We start from the raw sequence: 16,225 nt of genomic DNA, 5'->3' as shown, positions 1-16,225 counted from the left end.
GCCCATTCAACCCCTTTGCCCAGCACGTCAACTCTGGCACGGGTGAGCAACTGGGCACATGTGTGAAACGAGCCCAAGAGTGACAGTTTCACTGGATTGTCGTCTCAGATCACCTAAGCCTCGCTACCTGCTCGCTCGCCTCTCATTGAAAATGAATTACTAGACACCTTCTGAAAATAACGTAATGCTACAGGCAGCTTACCAAAGCCTTCCAAATGAAAAGCTTTATGGTCTATTACGGTTCCTTATGTCAGATTCAAAATCAGGAGATCATTTGATATTCAATGATCAGTGATTTTCCATGTACAAGCTTTTTTTTGTTGATGAAATGATCAGAATTTAAATAACAGGAAAATGCTGTCAAATAAGGTAACACAATGTGTTTAGTAGTCATGATAATTTGGACCAATCATTCATGCTTACTGTTGTGCAGTCACCCGCCCCATTTTCTGAGCCAGGAAAAACACTATACTGTACACACACACACACTTTACATTTCAAAGACAACATGCTTTATAAAAACTAGCCTCATTATCTCATTATCCGACATACTATGCTCACAAAGCACACCTTTCATTGACAATATACTGTAAGGCTAGTTATTCTAGGCAGACATTCCAGATATCAAAACATTTCCAGCTGACTGCAGCAAGGAGATTTATGCTTCCATTCCACATCTACACACATACATGAAAGATGTCCCACTGCAGCATGTTTTGTAAAGCAAACTTCTGCCTATTGTTACAGCTTCATTCTCTTCTGCCACGTCGTCTGAAAATAATTAAGTACTTTTGCTATAGTACTTTTTCATCCACAACCTAATTAACAGCAATGACATTTAGTGGGTGGTACATTTATGACAATGGATATGTACACTGATTGGCTTTTGCGCAGCGCCATAAAATATACTGTCAAAATACAAAAATGTCTTATGGGACATTGGGCGGGGTGTGCTCTAAAAACGCCATCTTACGGGCCAATTACAGCAAATGGTGGACTGATTGAATGGCTGCATATGTCTGGATGTTTGTCGTTTATTGATTACCTTGCGGTCACGAAATCCAGAGCGTGGTTTCATCTTTTTTTCAACGCCGCCCTCCTCTCCTTCCTCTCCTTCACTGCTGGATTCCACAGACTTCTCAGACTCCACGACAGACTCTGCATCTTTTGCAAAGTCTGCTGCCTTTGCCTCTGCTTGCTCTGCGTGACGGACGGATGGCCCGGCATCGGCATGTGCTCTGCGTTTCAACAAGCAAACAGGGTTCAAGTTAGGACCTGTGGGGAGGTATGGTTGGCACGGAGAATCGGACATTAATGCAAACATAGCTGCACAAATAAATGGAATGAGAGAGAGAGAGAGAGAGAGAGAGAGAGAGAGGGGTAGAGAGTGAGAGAGGGATGCTCTGTTGCTCTGGGCATTCTTGTTTGTGCATGTGTCGTTTGCCATGGACAAGTACCCACTTGGACATTTTGAGACTAAATTGAAAATCGGAATAGTAATAATAACAAATAGCAGAGTCCCACGCAGGGGTGCTAAATAATTCAGTTTAATGAGACATGGCCAGCATTAGGCCTCAGGTTGGGGCCTGGAATTGGTCTCATCCTATCACTTTCAAGCACCCTATGGTGCAATCCATCATGCTCACTGCTTTTTTATTTATCATTGTGTCCCCAAAGAGCTCTCTCAGGTCAGTGGCAGACCTAGCGCTGCATCTTAACTACACTAGTATTGTTAGTCATGGGAGTGCCATCATAAAGCCCATCTCACCCAGGGGATGGTGGCTTTTCGGAACGTGACAGGAAGGAAATATGTACTTCAACAGAGTGAGCAGCAATTGCATGAGGCTGAACAAGCACTGAAGAGCTATTCAATTTCTTTTCGGGAATGGCTCTGCAGGAGGTAGCCTGTTTGTGAAATTGTGGGCAATTTGTTAGAGGAATAGTCAGGGGAAATGTCTATAATATGAAAATCCCATTATTCACATTTTGTTCATCTGCAATTTTCTGTAGCGGGCCCAGTAATATTATTTTGTTGATAACGTGTACTTTACATATCATATAAAATGGTTAAGCTATATGTTTTCTTCTTCCGTTTACTGTTTGTTTATTGGATTTTGACAGATACATATCTCCAACATATAGTATTGCCTCATATAGATCCCAATAAAGAAAAAACAGTTACATGACATGACAAGTGAAATAGGATGAAGATTATAAATGTAGTTGCTAGAGCAATATTTTCCAGTCATATCGTGAGATGTTTGTTTTGAAAAAAAAAAAAAGGATGTTGACTAATTGTAACTATCTGTTGACTTTAAGCTTATCTGCAGATGTGTGTGACTGTGTGTATTGTTCTCAGACTCGGCACTGGTTGCTTGGTTTACTCAGTGTGAGTGTTATCTGGGGTGCTTTAACTGTGGGCTCTCCCTCATGCCTCTCAGTGCATGGAGAGAGCCGTTTTAAGCTCCCTCTGTTCCAAATAATGAAAGGATGGTTTGCTGCCTTTTCAGCTATACAGGAGAAACCGTATTGCCTGTTACTCAATGCATGATGCGTGAGTTGATGCCACACATTCATCAACACACCTTAAATGTAAAACTTTGTTCGTCTCATTCATTTTCTCATAATAAAGATGCATTTATATTGCTTTATCTAAAGCGCTTTAGAAAGTGCATTACATTCACCCAGACGCATTCACTCACTGAGTCCGAGGGCACACACAGGGCCACTCATTGAGAGCAGTTCTTGTTCAAGGGCACTCTGACACAAAGGCAGGAGGAGCCGGGAATCAAACCAGAAACATACCGATTCCAAGACAGACGCTCTACCTCCTGACCCATATTGGCTCTCTAATGATGCTTTAATGATGATGATGATGATGTTTGCATCTTCAAGAGTTTAAAAAAATGTATATGAATTTCAACCGGATTATGTAAACTGCTAACATTCAATTTTATTATATTTCCTCCCTCTGTGATTCATTATTGATAGGCCTTTAAAAGAATAATCATGTTAGTGTGTGCTCTGCTCAAATCAATCAGATCTTAAAATAATTTGGAGATTTCTAGGAGATTTCTTTATTTTGTTTACTTTTCTTTAGAATGCAATAAAACAAAGTCTTGGGTTTAATCACTTTGGAAATAACTGCCCAATTTGGATGAGAAATCTAGAAGCAGTTTGACAACAGAACTCAGTTTAGTTTCTTTGTTTGGACGCAACTCTAATCTGATCCATGCATTGGTCTGACAGTAAAATGTCAGTTTCAGAAGATGTTATTATTAAACAGCACATTTTAAATAAACTGTGATGACAGAGAATGTGATATACTGTACGTATTTCTTTACCTAGTTATTTAATGATGACCAAAAGATAATCAGCATTTTGAAAAACACTAAACTGTTCCCGCCCGGGTTGTCTTCTTGTCTCACTTCCTGAGCGATTGTAAGAAAAACAATCGCATACTTACGTATGTGTGGCTCTGTACGATGCAATGATGTCTAGAAATGGGTCTGTGAGTACGTGTGTTTGTGCGAGGCTAATCTTGCAAACCGCTGTACTGATCAGCACCAGATGTGTTGTGCATACTTCCAGTATGCCAAAGTGTACCCCCAAAACATTTTCACATACTTTTTAGTATTTTTATTTCATTGTCAAACATTAATTTGACAATGGGGAATCAATGGCAGTAACACTGTGCTGAAACCATGACCAAAGGGCACTCTGCAGGCCTATGAGTACAAACAATATTAGCATGATTGCAGAATATCCTCTTTCCAACAGTGCATACAACTCCAGATATGTTTTCAGCTGAATCCCAAATGATTTTGGTGGAGCACACCATAAACTATGTTAAAAGGGTATTAGTGAGGTGCAGGCCAGGGTGTGCTAACAGGATTTGCTCCACCCAACCAACACCCACAAGAAATATTGGTGGGGCACTGCTGATCAAAGAACCTGCTAAGCCCCTGTACTGTAATTTAGAGGTTCTCTTCTGGAACCATTTTAGTGATATTTAGCATCCTCTGTTTTTAGAGTGCATGGCTTAGTTAAAACTATAAATATCACAGCACAGAAGCAGCACTTTTACAGAGCTCTTCACCCATTTTCAACCTTTATGTTGAAAATTGGAGTTTTACTCCTCACTTTAATGCTCATTAGGATGGCCCCATTCTGTCCACACACACGCTCTGGACTGCCTTTTGTGGGGATTGCATTTTTATATACCGTCTCAGAGGTGACCTGTGATGAGTTCAGAAACCTGCCTACTCAGTGTGGTAGTTTCAAACAAAGATTTAAAACTTTTATATTGATATAAAAAATAACTATTAATATTGATATATGATTGAATTCCAGGAAGAGAAAGGCTGTCAATTCCATTAGCTTGGAATCCAATGATGTCACTGGTAGGTGGGTTTCTGAACTGTCCACAGACCACCTACCTCTTGAAACACAGACCGAGTAGAAAGGAAATGGTGCCATCTTATAAATGAGCATTAGTGTTTACCAGTTATATGAACATATGGTTGGGATTGGGAAAAGTGCTCCCTATTTGTGCATCCCTATTTTGGGCCTGTCATTATAGATGAAAATCCTTATTTTTGCACGACACCGTCATACAGTGAAGTATGAAATAGCGCAGGAGTGGCGCAGGAGTGGTTATGAATGGGAGTCAAAGGGAAGAGTCAACCGAGTGCACTGGTGGTGGGTGCAGAGACCAACCTGGTCCAGAGCAGTCCAGCAGCAGCAGACACCCCCGTCACCCCGGCTAGAGCTGCAAGCATCAGCCTCCGGCGGCCCGCCCCCCGTACTGCCCCGCTGTGGTAGCGCCGGGACATCTGGGCCAGGCCCACCGAAGCTGCCGTCAATGCCCGCAAGCGGAACATCCTGCAGAGAGGTGGATGGGAAGGAAGGAAGGAAAGAAAGAAAGAAAGAGACATCTTAAGTTTTTGTCCTGTGTGCAACACTGGTAATCGAAAGATTTATTCTTGACACCAATTCAGAAGACTTCAGAATGTCTAATAATGCATCGTAAGCAAGATGAATGATAAATGACTAATAATCATTATTATGAATGACTAATGACTGAATAATTAACTTAATTTGTAACAACTTAAAGATGCAATAAGTCATTTTCTTTTGTTAAAATAACCAATTTTATACAATCAGGAGAGAGAAGTCATATGAGCTATATAGAGCTTTAACTTAAAAACTAAAATCTAACTACACCACCTTTAACACAAAAGAGATTAAAAAAACTGTAAACTGAAAAATAAAAAGATAAAGTACATCCATTAAAAGCGAATAGAAGGTATTCAAAAGCCATAAATGGAGATGAACAAGAAGTGATTTAAAAGAGGACAAGCTGACTTTAACAGCCTTAGATTCTCAGGCACTGACAAGCAGGGCACTCCAAAGCTTTGGTGCCTGCGCTGCATAAGTCCAACCGCCCCCGGTAATGAGGTGAGTTTAATGAGGGCAGTTTTAGGAACAACCACCTACCTGAGGATCTAACGCCGAGTTCAGGCTCATCCGGGACCAGCGCGTATAAAATGAAACTAGTAGCTTGGCCTTGTACGAATGTACGTAAGTCTTAATCAATTCTGAAACTCACAGGCAACGAGGCACTGGCAGGCAGGTTGCTCTTTGGAGCAACCTGCCTGCCAACAACCAAGAGGGCCCTAAGTCCTAATCAATTCTGAAACTCACAGGCAACAGACCCTGTCCCTAACCATGAACAAATAAAAATGCAAATAATAAGAATTGCTTCGTTTTGACTACCGACCATTGAAGTAGAGGACGGAGTCAAAAATCATACCCAGGACTCTGGTCATCTCAGACATGCTTGGGCTGAGAAGCTGGGCATTTCAATATCAGATGAGTTGTGGTAGGAGGGCCGTCTAGTATTCAGAACTGCTCTATCAATTCTAGCTACAGATTGATTCAATTTAAAGTATTGCACAGATTGCATTACTCCAAATCTAAACATAGTCAAATGTACCCAACAGTCCCTGCTATGTGTGATAGATGTGGTATTGCATTGTGGGTTGGTTCTCTGTCACATCATTTCTGGCAGTGTCCAGAATTCAAAAATCTACAAAATCTAAATAATGTATGTAACAGAAGGAGAAGGAATAATGTAACTGATTCAAATTGCCTAATACTATTATCCCATCATTGTCCAAATTACTTTTAGAATCTTAAGCATTAATAGTCTAGGGTAAAGACATAGAAGAATTTAATTTCTTCACAAAACTAATTAACACCCACCTAAAGAAGCAAAGCTTAAAACAAATCCTTCAATCTGCAGAGCTCTCTCTCTCTCTCTCTCTCTGTACTAACTGCAGAGCTCTCTCTCTCTCTCTGTACTGACTGCAGACAAACCTGTCTCCTAAGGCAAATCAGTGCAAAATGTCATCCTCACACCTCCACTTTCAACCTGGCATTGAACATGTCATTAAAGGTTAAATAAAACATTCAAAAAGAGCAGATCTACACAAGCTCAAAGCACATCCTTATGCACTGTATTGTGTGAGCTTGTAGATCAGCGTGCACCGTGCAACAATATCGTACGACGAATTAAAATGCAGCTTACGTGATTAATGAAAAGGAGAGCCCAATCATCAAAGGATAAAACAAATTGCCAACTGTGCAGCTAAGCTATGAAAACTTCCGACAGCACAGCGGTTTTAATTCATCATTGTCACGGAAAGATGAATAACAATTGCATTAGTGTGTACTAATGTGGTAGTGTGTACTGGCGGTGACAGGCATGGTGGAGCTCACCCCACTGGGACCTACAACACTACCTGTCAACAGAACACAGTTCAGGCACCATTCAAGCACCAACTGATTTAGCAGAATTAATAAAACAAGACAATGAAGACAAGGAAGGTGATAATTGGAGTGATCAGTAACCCATGACAATGGGCACATGGACTTTAGGTCTACATTGCCAATTTGCCAGCCAAACATCGACATACTGTACCACTTGTTTAATGGTAAGCTGTACCACTTGTTAACTTATATTAACCCTTAAACCCTATACTTATGTATCGTCCCCAAAAATAGCCACAGAATATGGATGGTGGGTTTAAGTGGTTAATGTACCGTATTCGTTCCGATATTAATAAATTTGATTGATAGACATAGTCATTCATATATTCATTGTTGATATTAATTTGCAAATATGAATTAATATATTCACTGTTGTGTTGACTCATACTGTACGTTAATTGGTGATAACTTAGTCATGACTATCGTTTGATAAACTCTACAGATTTCTTGACAGATTCATTCAGAGACCCATTGCAGATATTTTGTGTCTAATTTAAGATTAACTATCTGATTTGTCTTGGTTTGTTTTTGTTTGTTTTACTTTGACAGAATTTCCCTCCAGAGATGAATAAAGATTTGCCTAATCCTTTCTTATCAAGCCTGAGCCAAGAAAATTAGATACTTCATTAGATACTACATTCAGTAGCCAGTTTATTCTCTTGTCTCACATAACTTGATCCTGACAAGATAACATAATGACTGGTTTTGTTAATGCGTCTCAGTAAACAACACTACGTTTTCTCATTATTATATCTCAGTGGAGCAAGTATTTAAAGTTCTTTCAATCTGGCCAATTCAGTAGTGCAAACCAAACACATTGTTTTCGAATTAGCAACAGTAATGGGACACATTACTGTTGGGACAGGTTTTGAGTAGGGTTGCCAAATCCCTTTAAATACGGAAACATCCCATATTTGGAAACTAAAAGACGTGTCCTGTATTGAACTGATATGGGACACACTTTGTTTCCTTATTTTTAGGAATCAATCAATGACAGACACATCTTACAAGTTCAAAGAGCTCATATACATACAATACATATACAAACTATAATACAGGTTGTTAGCCACTTAAAACCATCTACCAACAGGGACCCCTAGGCGGTCCTCACAGTTATTACAAAAGGGGCATACCCGGTAATGAAACTAGTTTTTTTACACTAACCACTTCAACCCTTGCATCATATTCTGAGGGGAACACTAGTCGAAAATAGCTGATCTACAAGGCAAGCTCACAACACCTCACACTCACAGCTAGAGGCATGGTAAGCTTGTAGATCACCTAGTAGGCAAAGAGGTCTGGTGTAGATGTTATATTTCATAGGTTATCTTATATCAGTTATCACTATCAGCAGCATCATCATGCACTTTGGTCTTTCTAAGATTTTCTGTTCTAAAAGAACAGACAATCAGGAAAGAAAAATCCCACAGTACAGCCTTCATTACTTTTGGAAGAGGGTGTTTACTAACTCTTGAAGATGGAAAACTAAACGAAGGCTGCACATTCGTGGGCAACTGTCATAATTGCAATACACCACTCATGATATAAAGAATAAGCCAACATGGTCCTGTAGTAAGTTGAGCAGCTAGTTCAGAGTCAGACATCAGAACACTTATAAGCTAACTCAGCAGACAGCAGCACAACTAAATGTGAATGCCTGACCAACACATTGAATGATGATTGATGCTGAATTACCCAACACTGTCTTGGTAAGTTGGTAGTGTAGTAGTCAATGCACGCCCGGTGAACATTATATAATATATATAATTACATTATATATTATATATAATGTAATCACAGACAGTCATGTTTCAGGGCTAGGTGAACATGAAAACCTCCAAGTTTCTGTCCATATGGACATGGGCATATATATACCTCTAAGTTTCTGTCCATATGGGCATGGGCATGATCATATGATCATGCCCAGTCCTTCTGTTTCAAATATACAGTAGAATAATAGAGTAGATCAATGCAGATGATGCAGCATCAGGTTAACCTTGTCGTTATTACAAAGATTCGCTGCTCAAAACACCACACGGAAACGAAGCTACTAATCTCTAAGCGCATTCAAAACATAAACTATTGTCATTGCCTGCTTTCATAAGCTGTCATCATCAATACAGCAGGTATAGAAGATAAGATGTCATCAGATCTGCTACAGTAGGAGTCAGGACAGCTAACGCTAGCTACTGAGCCTGTTTACTGTTTACTCTCTCGTATTTCGCTCGTCAAAGTAGCGCTTCGTTTCAAAGACGACTTGACTTGCGACTGTGGAATGCATTTGTTACTCACGTTGAGGTTCACCGCAAAGGCGTCCTGCTGTTTTCAGTCCAAAATGACGGCTTCTTCGACGTTTCGAGGTGCGTTTTTCTCTTATGAGGAGGAGACCAAAACAGCAGTGAGTTCCGTGTCCACAACAATAACCCCGCCCTTGGCCACGCCCCCGACCGTGCGCATCAGCATCTGTGCCCATAGATGTCTCTGTGCCTGTTATGTGGAGGAAACAAAGTAACTAAGTAGTAAGTACGGTATGTACATTTAATCATTACTTTATTTGAGTATTTTTTATTTTTTTCTACTCCACTACATCAAAGAGGTAAATTGTACTTTTGTTTTCCACTAGGCCCAAACCACACCAATGCAACTAGTCGCAACTACTTTTGCAACTCCTTGCAACAAAACAGTTGACATGATGTCAACAATGCGTATTAACCCCTTGCAACTGCCATTGGGGATAATGGTTGCATGATGCAACCGTACTCGTACTCAGTTGCATGGAGAATCTTCCTTGGGAGACAAAATAAAGAAACCTTGACCTGACCTTGAACCTTGAATCATTGGTGTGGTTTGGGACAAGTATTTGACAGCTTTAGTTGCAAGTTAATTAGTGTGTCAACACTAATTGACGTCACTTATTATCCATAAACGTTTTAGTGACGTCATGTGGGTCAATACATTCATGACATAATCATACACAATAATCTTACAAGCCAAATTAGCCAGTGGCGCCAGGCCTCAGGGGCCCTCAGCTCTCAGGGGCCCTTCGGAGAACCTGTACCGCACAGGCCTGCCCCTGACAAGGGCTCCTATACGTTGATTGTGTTACATATACAGTAGGCCAAAAAACGAAAAAATAAATGAGGGGCCCTCGTGGGGGTTAATCTGTCCCTGATCATACATCATACCATGTGTGGTCGGTGCAACCACGAACATTTCCCAGAATTGCACCTTTCTAGTAAATTATTATTATTATTTATTAGTGTGGTGGTTGTTGTTCTTCTTCCGGAGTAACCTACTTAACTTCTGCTGTGATTGGCCGAGCTCAGGGCTGGCTGGTATATATGGGCCATGGCCATGGCCATGGCACCTCAAAGGCCCTTAAAACTAGGCTCCAGACTTCCCAAAACAAACTGGTCAGGCTCCTACTTGAACCCCGAACCCACCTCACCCCTGCCCACTTTGACGGGCTGGAATGGCTTAGGGTCGACGACAGAGTACAGCATCTTGCAATGGGTCTGGTCCACAAGATTTGATACACCACCAAGATACCCATGTACCTGTCTTAATGTTAACGAAGTCCACACCCACAACACCAGAGGGAGTGCAACGATGTACAACCCAGATTCGGCAGAAACAAGGGACTAAATTATTTTCGCTCCTATGCCACCAAAATGTAGAACAGTCATTAAGACATGCGAATCCCTTGACTCCTTCAAAACCGCTCTCAAAGGGCACCTACAGACGGCTGCAATTCGAAACTGGCCCCCGTAACAATCTGAATCTCAAAGCTTTGGCCTTTCTTAATCCAAATGTATTCTGTGCAGTATGCCAGTAATGCCATTGCCTAATACACATTTCCCAGGCTGAATAAATGATGTGACAGGCAATGAACAGAACTACTGAGGTCCTGAGGTGAGGTGGTGTGTCATGAACATACAGATCATATTTCCGTTTGATCAGTATATCAATGTTAATGAGGTTATGGACATAGCAGAGACAGAATACAATGCTACAATGGGTGGGGGAAAAAGGGAAGGTCTTGTTAATATGTTTATTTTAACAGAAGTAGGGCCTACGTGTGGGATCTTTCAGCTTCTCCATTCTGATTATGCTAACAAGAGAGACAATAATCGCCAGTGTAGTACATTTCCTCATTTGTGGACTGGTCATACAATTACTGGTTAATAAAATATTGGTGGCACATTCAATAGCAGAGCTACATAAGGTGACAAAATACAAGTGGATCAGTGCTTTCACATTTCTGGAGTCTATACGGCATGAGAAGTGTCGAAAATAGCACACTTATAGCACTTATAGTCGCAACGTGACCCTCACATCTGAGTTCAGTTTGTGCTGATGTACGACCCTACTGTAACTCACAACTGTGAGCTTGGGGCAGGCTATGGTCTGTCCATCCTCCGGCCAGTCCTCCTTTTTGCCAGTTTGAATATAGACATGCAATTTGCATTGTTTATTAACAGCCCTTGGTTATGTGTGTTATTATTGTATGTAAAGCCTGTCTATTTAACACCAGAATACTCAATTCAATTCAATTCAAAGGGCTTTATTGGCATGAGAAAACATACGTTTACATTGCCAAAGAAGGCATCAATATATTACTACTAGTGAAGCAATGTTTGGTGGCTATGAAAGTAGCATCAAGCTCTGGTTTTATAATTGGTACTCTCCTTTTTTCCCTCTCTAGTCTAACTCTACACTGCTGGAAATAGCCGATCTACAAGCTTGCGTTGTGAAGTACTTTCTTCTTCTGACATGCTCAGAATAGGGATGCTAAGGTTCATATGGTTAATGGTCTTAATTTCCTGAGAAACAGGGAGAGACAGTTTGATAAGATTTGGCTGCCCCTTGTCCATTACCTGAGTAGAAACGATTAATAGACAGAATACCATTGATATGGTTGACTACGCCATTTTCTTTTCAGATGTTTTCCATGAGCTTTCTATCATCTTATTATATAGTATGCAATGTCACTGAGCAGTATGGGTGGGAGGGTTAAGGGATTTCTTTATATTTTTTGTCTTTATTTTTTATTTTTTATTTCATTTTGTTTCATAAAAAAAGTATTTCATATAATAATGTTTGTAATAATTTATCTGTTCAATAAAAACATATTTGACAAAAAATGGTCTTAGATTGATTCATAGACTAATGGACATTGTTTTCCTCGTTTCTCCCCTGGGGATTCATATAGTAGATAATACAATCATGGTACTCCGTTGAGGTATTTTTTGTCACAGTATATGTACATGAAATGTTTCTTCTACATTTACCCATTCTAACTAATTAGGAGCATTGAGTGCCATTAATAAGACACTTAATTGTCTTTCTCAAGGACACACATACTGTACTGTAGACCGAGGTGCGAACTTGGAACCTTCTAACCTTCTCCCAGACAGCCTAATCTAGTCTCTACTCTCTACCCACTCAGCTAGATAAGGAGTGTACAGTATGTATTATGTAATGCATTTGCCAAGCCTTTATTGACCTAAAAGGAAGGTATATGGCCAGAACTTGAGCAATCGAAACAAAATGCCTCCTAATCAATTGGACTATTACAATAACAAATTAATCGCTTGGACACTAAGGTCAAATTACATTAACGGTTTATTGTTGTTATTTTCTATGGGCTTAATTTGATCTACTTCATGCCCTCTGATGTTGTTATTGCAATGCTGATGCAAGTCACAGTGTATTGTTTTCAATAAAGTCTCAGTAGGATTATTGCAATTACCTGGACATAAGAGCATAATATTGTCTCTGTGTACTTTAAATCACAAATACAGTAGGCCTATCTATCTCAAGCAATCCTATTTTCAAACCAATTTACTTTCTCTCTTTCACTCTCTCTCACTCTCTTTGTGTCTCTGTTCATTTTAATGAGGGAGGCTACTTAACAGTGCCTGAAGTCCTCCAGTGAATGGCTCATTAATGTGAACAATTTGTCACAAGAACTCTGTTAGTATGTTACTGTCCACTCTTTGGAAAACGTACCACTTGAATAGCTTCCCTAAAATAGCACTCTTCCCACAAGCTACAGTAGCTGATGTCCACAATGGTATACTGTGTGCATATTGCTCCAAGTGAAAGCCATTTATCTAATTCACTAAACTCTGTCGCTCTCACATAGCCATATACTATAATGGAATGCATTATTGCCTGGACCAGATGCCAAGCAATTAGGAAATTGAAGTCCGTTTGAAAGGTTATCCAGTTTAAATATACAATAAACTAAGCACTGTGTATACAGTACTACAACACATACTAGCCTACTATAATTCACAAAAGGGAGTTCCCCCATGTCCAGATCTGTTATGATTCCATGCACACACAAAAACATACAATGTAGTATAGCCTACTATATTCGCAATACATTCTAAAATATTAACACAAAATGCACCTGACCCAATAAATAAATATGAACACAATAGTCACATCACCAGAACTGAGCTGCCAGCCATGCTAGACCTCTTATCTGCACCAAAGGAGTGTCAGCACAGTATCATTCTGTTACCATCTGGCAAAATGTAGAATCAATGTAGAGTAGCAGACTCTGGGATCATTTCTATTCACAGGCCATACGACTCCTGATCTCAAGTGACATGGATTATATTTGACTCCTTATGCTCTATCATGCCTATATAATATATACTATACTGACACACCACCATGTTTGCATTGTACTGTACTTGTTCATTTAACTGATACTACTACACAAGTAAGACGCGCGAACGCGGGAAGCGAACGCAGATCGTAAATTGCAATAACAATTAGAATAAATTACGAATTAGTGAGAACTGTGTAGTACTGTGAAATTAGTGAAAACAGCTCCATATATGGGCACAAAAGGGGCCAGGTCCACAACAAACAAATCACTGGCCCCTCTTGTGCCCATATATGGAGCTGAGTGGACCTGGCCCCTTTTGTGCCCATATATGGAGCTGAGTGGACCTGGCCCCTTTTGTGCCCATATATGGAGCTGAGTGATTGCTGATGCAACACACTCCATATTTGGATAGCGGGACAGACAGACAGACAGACAGACAGACAGACAGACAGACACACAGTTCGCAATAACTGTAATGTGTTATTTCACTGACTCACACACACGCACACACACACACACACGCACACACGCGCGTGCGCACACACACACACACACACACACACACACACACACACACACACACACACACACACACACACACACACACACACACACACACACACACGCACGTCACTATGACTCAGCCATAACCAATAAGGAGTTCCCAATGCAGCTATGCCCAAATGTGGAGTGTGTCAATGTGACTTTGTGACATTGGGGCTTGAACAAATCAGTCAGCTGGGAACAAAAGCGGGCAATAATATTGCCAATATGTGCCCATATATAGGCATATATTGATCTCTATATTGATCTTTGCTATTTTGCGTCATTATGACTATCATGATCCTTATTATTATGTTTTTGCACACACTGTTGAAGAGGCTCTAACTTAGTACAACAATGTCAAAGCCTGTAACAAACATGAACCTATATGGACCAGGTCACTCATACCCTGAGTCAAATCAAGCTCCCTGCCAGGCACCGCCTATGCTCCCAGGTACCCCTCTAACTGGCATAAAGCAACGTTTGTCCCGGAAGCCATCTGCCTGGTTAGTAAAGACTTAATGGCCAACCCTGATCGGGAAAGTGCTTGGGCAGTGGCACATGAGGTATTGGACTATTTCATATTATTAATTAGACCCATATTTCAGTTTTATTTTTAGATTAATCGCACCACTTGTATCCTACTGAAAGGACAATTCTGAGCACTATCTGTATAGTAATAGTTTTCTTTGTGGATATATTGCAAAGTTTGTGTGTTAGTATTGTGTTGTAAATCAGTGGAAAGGAAGCTGCTAAAAAAATGTATGTTAGCACTGTCACCATCTCCCTGAAAGTTATGCACACATGGTGTATACTGCACTGTACAGTCTACTCTGTCCTCATGAGACCTCGGAACTCCAAGTATCAGTTAACATGTACAGACAAGCTGAGCCTGATTTATACATGGCTGAGGCTTTGAGAGTACAGAAATGGGTCGTATCAAACATCCAGTGAAATGGCATCTAATGACAAAGCAATGTAGTACACACAACATCTAGGGGATAGACATAATAAGCTTAGGCTTCAGTTTGACTCTATAACTTTTTTTTCCAGACTATGAAAAACTGTGATGAATTAGGAATGTTTTTATATGGGGAAAAAACACTAAACAAAAATATCTGCTAGTGGTTTAGTTGAGCATTTAGAGTTGCAAAATGCAATATAGGAATACATGTCAGGAATAGACCATAAATGGAGTGCAAACTAGGATACCAGGTAAACATAAAACCTAGCATCTAAATAACCTACTTAGCCATTGGCAAACACTATGACGAGTTGATACAAGAAATGAGGAGCGCTAACTAGGCGGGTGGTGAGGTAGAGTCTGAAGAGTTGAGCTTTCAGAAAATGGGGAGTGAATCTGCTCAGTCCTGACTGAGAGATCATTCCATAGCTTGGGTGCCAGGTTCTGGAGAATAGTCTAGGACACGGAGCGCTGGCCAGGGTGTCATTCATAGGGAGGGAGCCAAGGAAGGGACAGACCTTGGTTTGATCTTGTCAGGTTTCAACTGCTCATGGCTCATGCACTGGTCATTAGTCAGACTCAAATGAGGATTTTTCTACCATTGGCTAGGCTAGGCTAGGGCTGTGCTGTCACAGCATGGCACAACACGCTTTGCTACCTTCCATCTTTTGTGAGAGAGAGTGCAAAGGTGGAACAAGAGATAAGACGGGTCTGTGGAAGGACCTCTTAACTCAGCTCGACATTGAAGTAACCACTGTGCTGTGACGATGGGGATTATCTAGCTTGTGTTAGATTCAAGAGGGTGTTTCCCTTCTGAGTGATTCATTACAGGGCCTCTATTTCCACCATTACCTAGCAAAGCCCTTAAGAATACAATTGGAAATGTATGAAGGATGTGCGGCACTGCTGGTTTTACAGCACGTGGAGTGTGACAAGTACACATCTGAATAGAAACTACAGTATTGTGAAATGTGACCTGTGGTATATGCCTGATGATAACAGATGGCTCAGGTGGACCCTCATTGAATTGGTGAGTGAGGAAGTGTGTTTACTTTATAGACAAACCACCCAGGTTCACGTTTCAGTGTTTGGGTGTGGGTGTGGGTGTCATCATGCACACACGTTTGAGACAGAGTGAGAGGTTAGCTGGTCTGTCTGATTCTCTGTGTTCTATTGTAGGAATTAATATTTATATAGATACTTTATTTTCAATAAAACTTAAAGTGGACTATGGACTATTCAGCCATCTCTTACTGAAC

The 16,225-nt window shown here is 40.5% G+C and overlaps 1 protein-coding gene across 1 annotated transcript in view; it reads right to left on the bottom strand.

Moving 5' to 3' along the window:
* micu1 (mitochondrial calcium uptake 1) overlaps window positions 1-9,259 on the bottom strand; it is a 50,731-nt gene extending 41,472 nt beyond the window's left edge. Inside the window, exons 1-3 of the mRNA XM_080781642.1 lie at window positions 9,127-9,259; window positions 4,720-4,884; window positions 1,046-1,238 (exon numbers count right to left, since the gene is read on the bottom strand). Coding sequence (XP_080637768.1) covers window positions 1,046-1,238; window positions 4,720-4,883 — 357 coding nt within the window. The 5' untranslated portion in view covers window position 4,884; window positions 9,127-9,259. The remainder of the gene's footprint in view (window positions 1-1,045; window positions 1,239-4,719; window positions 4,885-9,126) is intronic.
* Window positions 9,260-16,225: the final 6,966 nt, after the last annotated feature.

This window comes from Protomyctophum bolini (assembly GCF_963924005.1).
Source record: "Protomyctophum bolini genome assembly, chromosome: 14".
Taxonomy (NCBI): domain Eukaryota; kingdom Metazoa; phylum Chordata; class Actinopteri; order Myctophiformes; family Myctophidae; genus Protomyctophum; species Protomyctophum bolini.
Note: the sequence above shows the minus strand (reverse complement) of the source record. Positions and strands in the feature narration are given on the sequence as shown.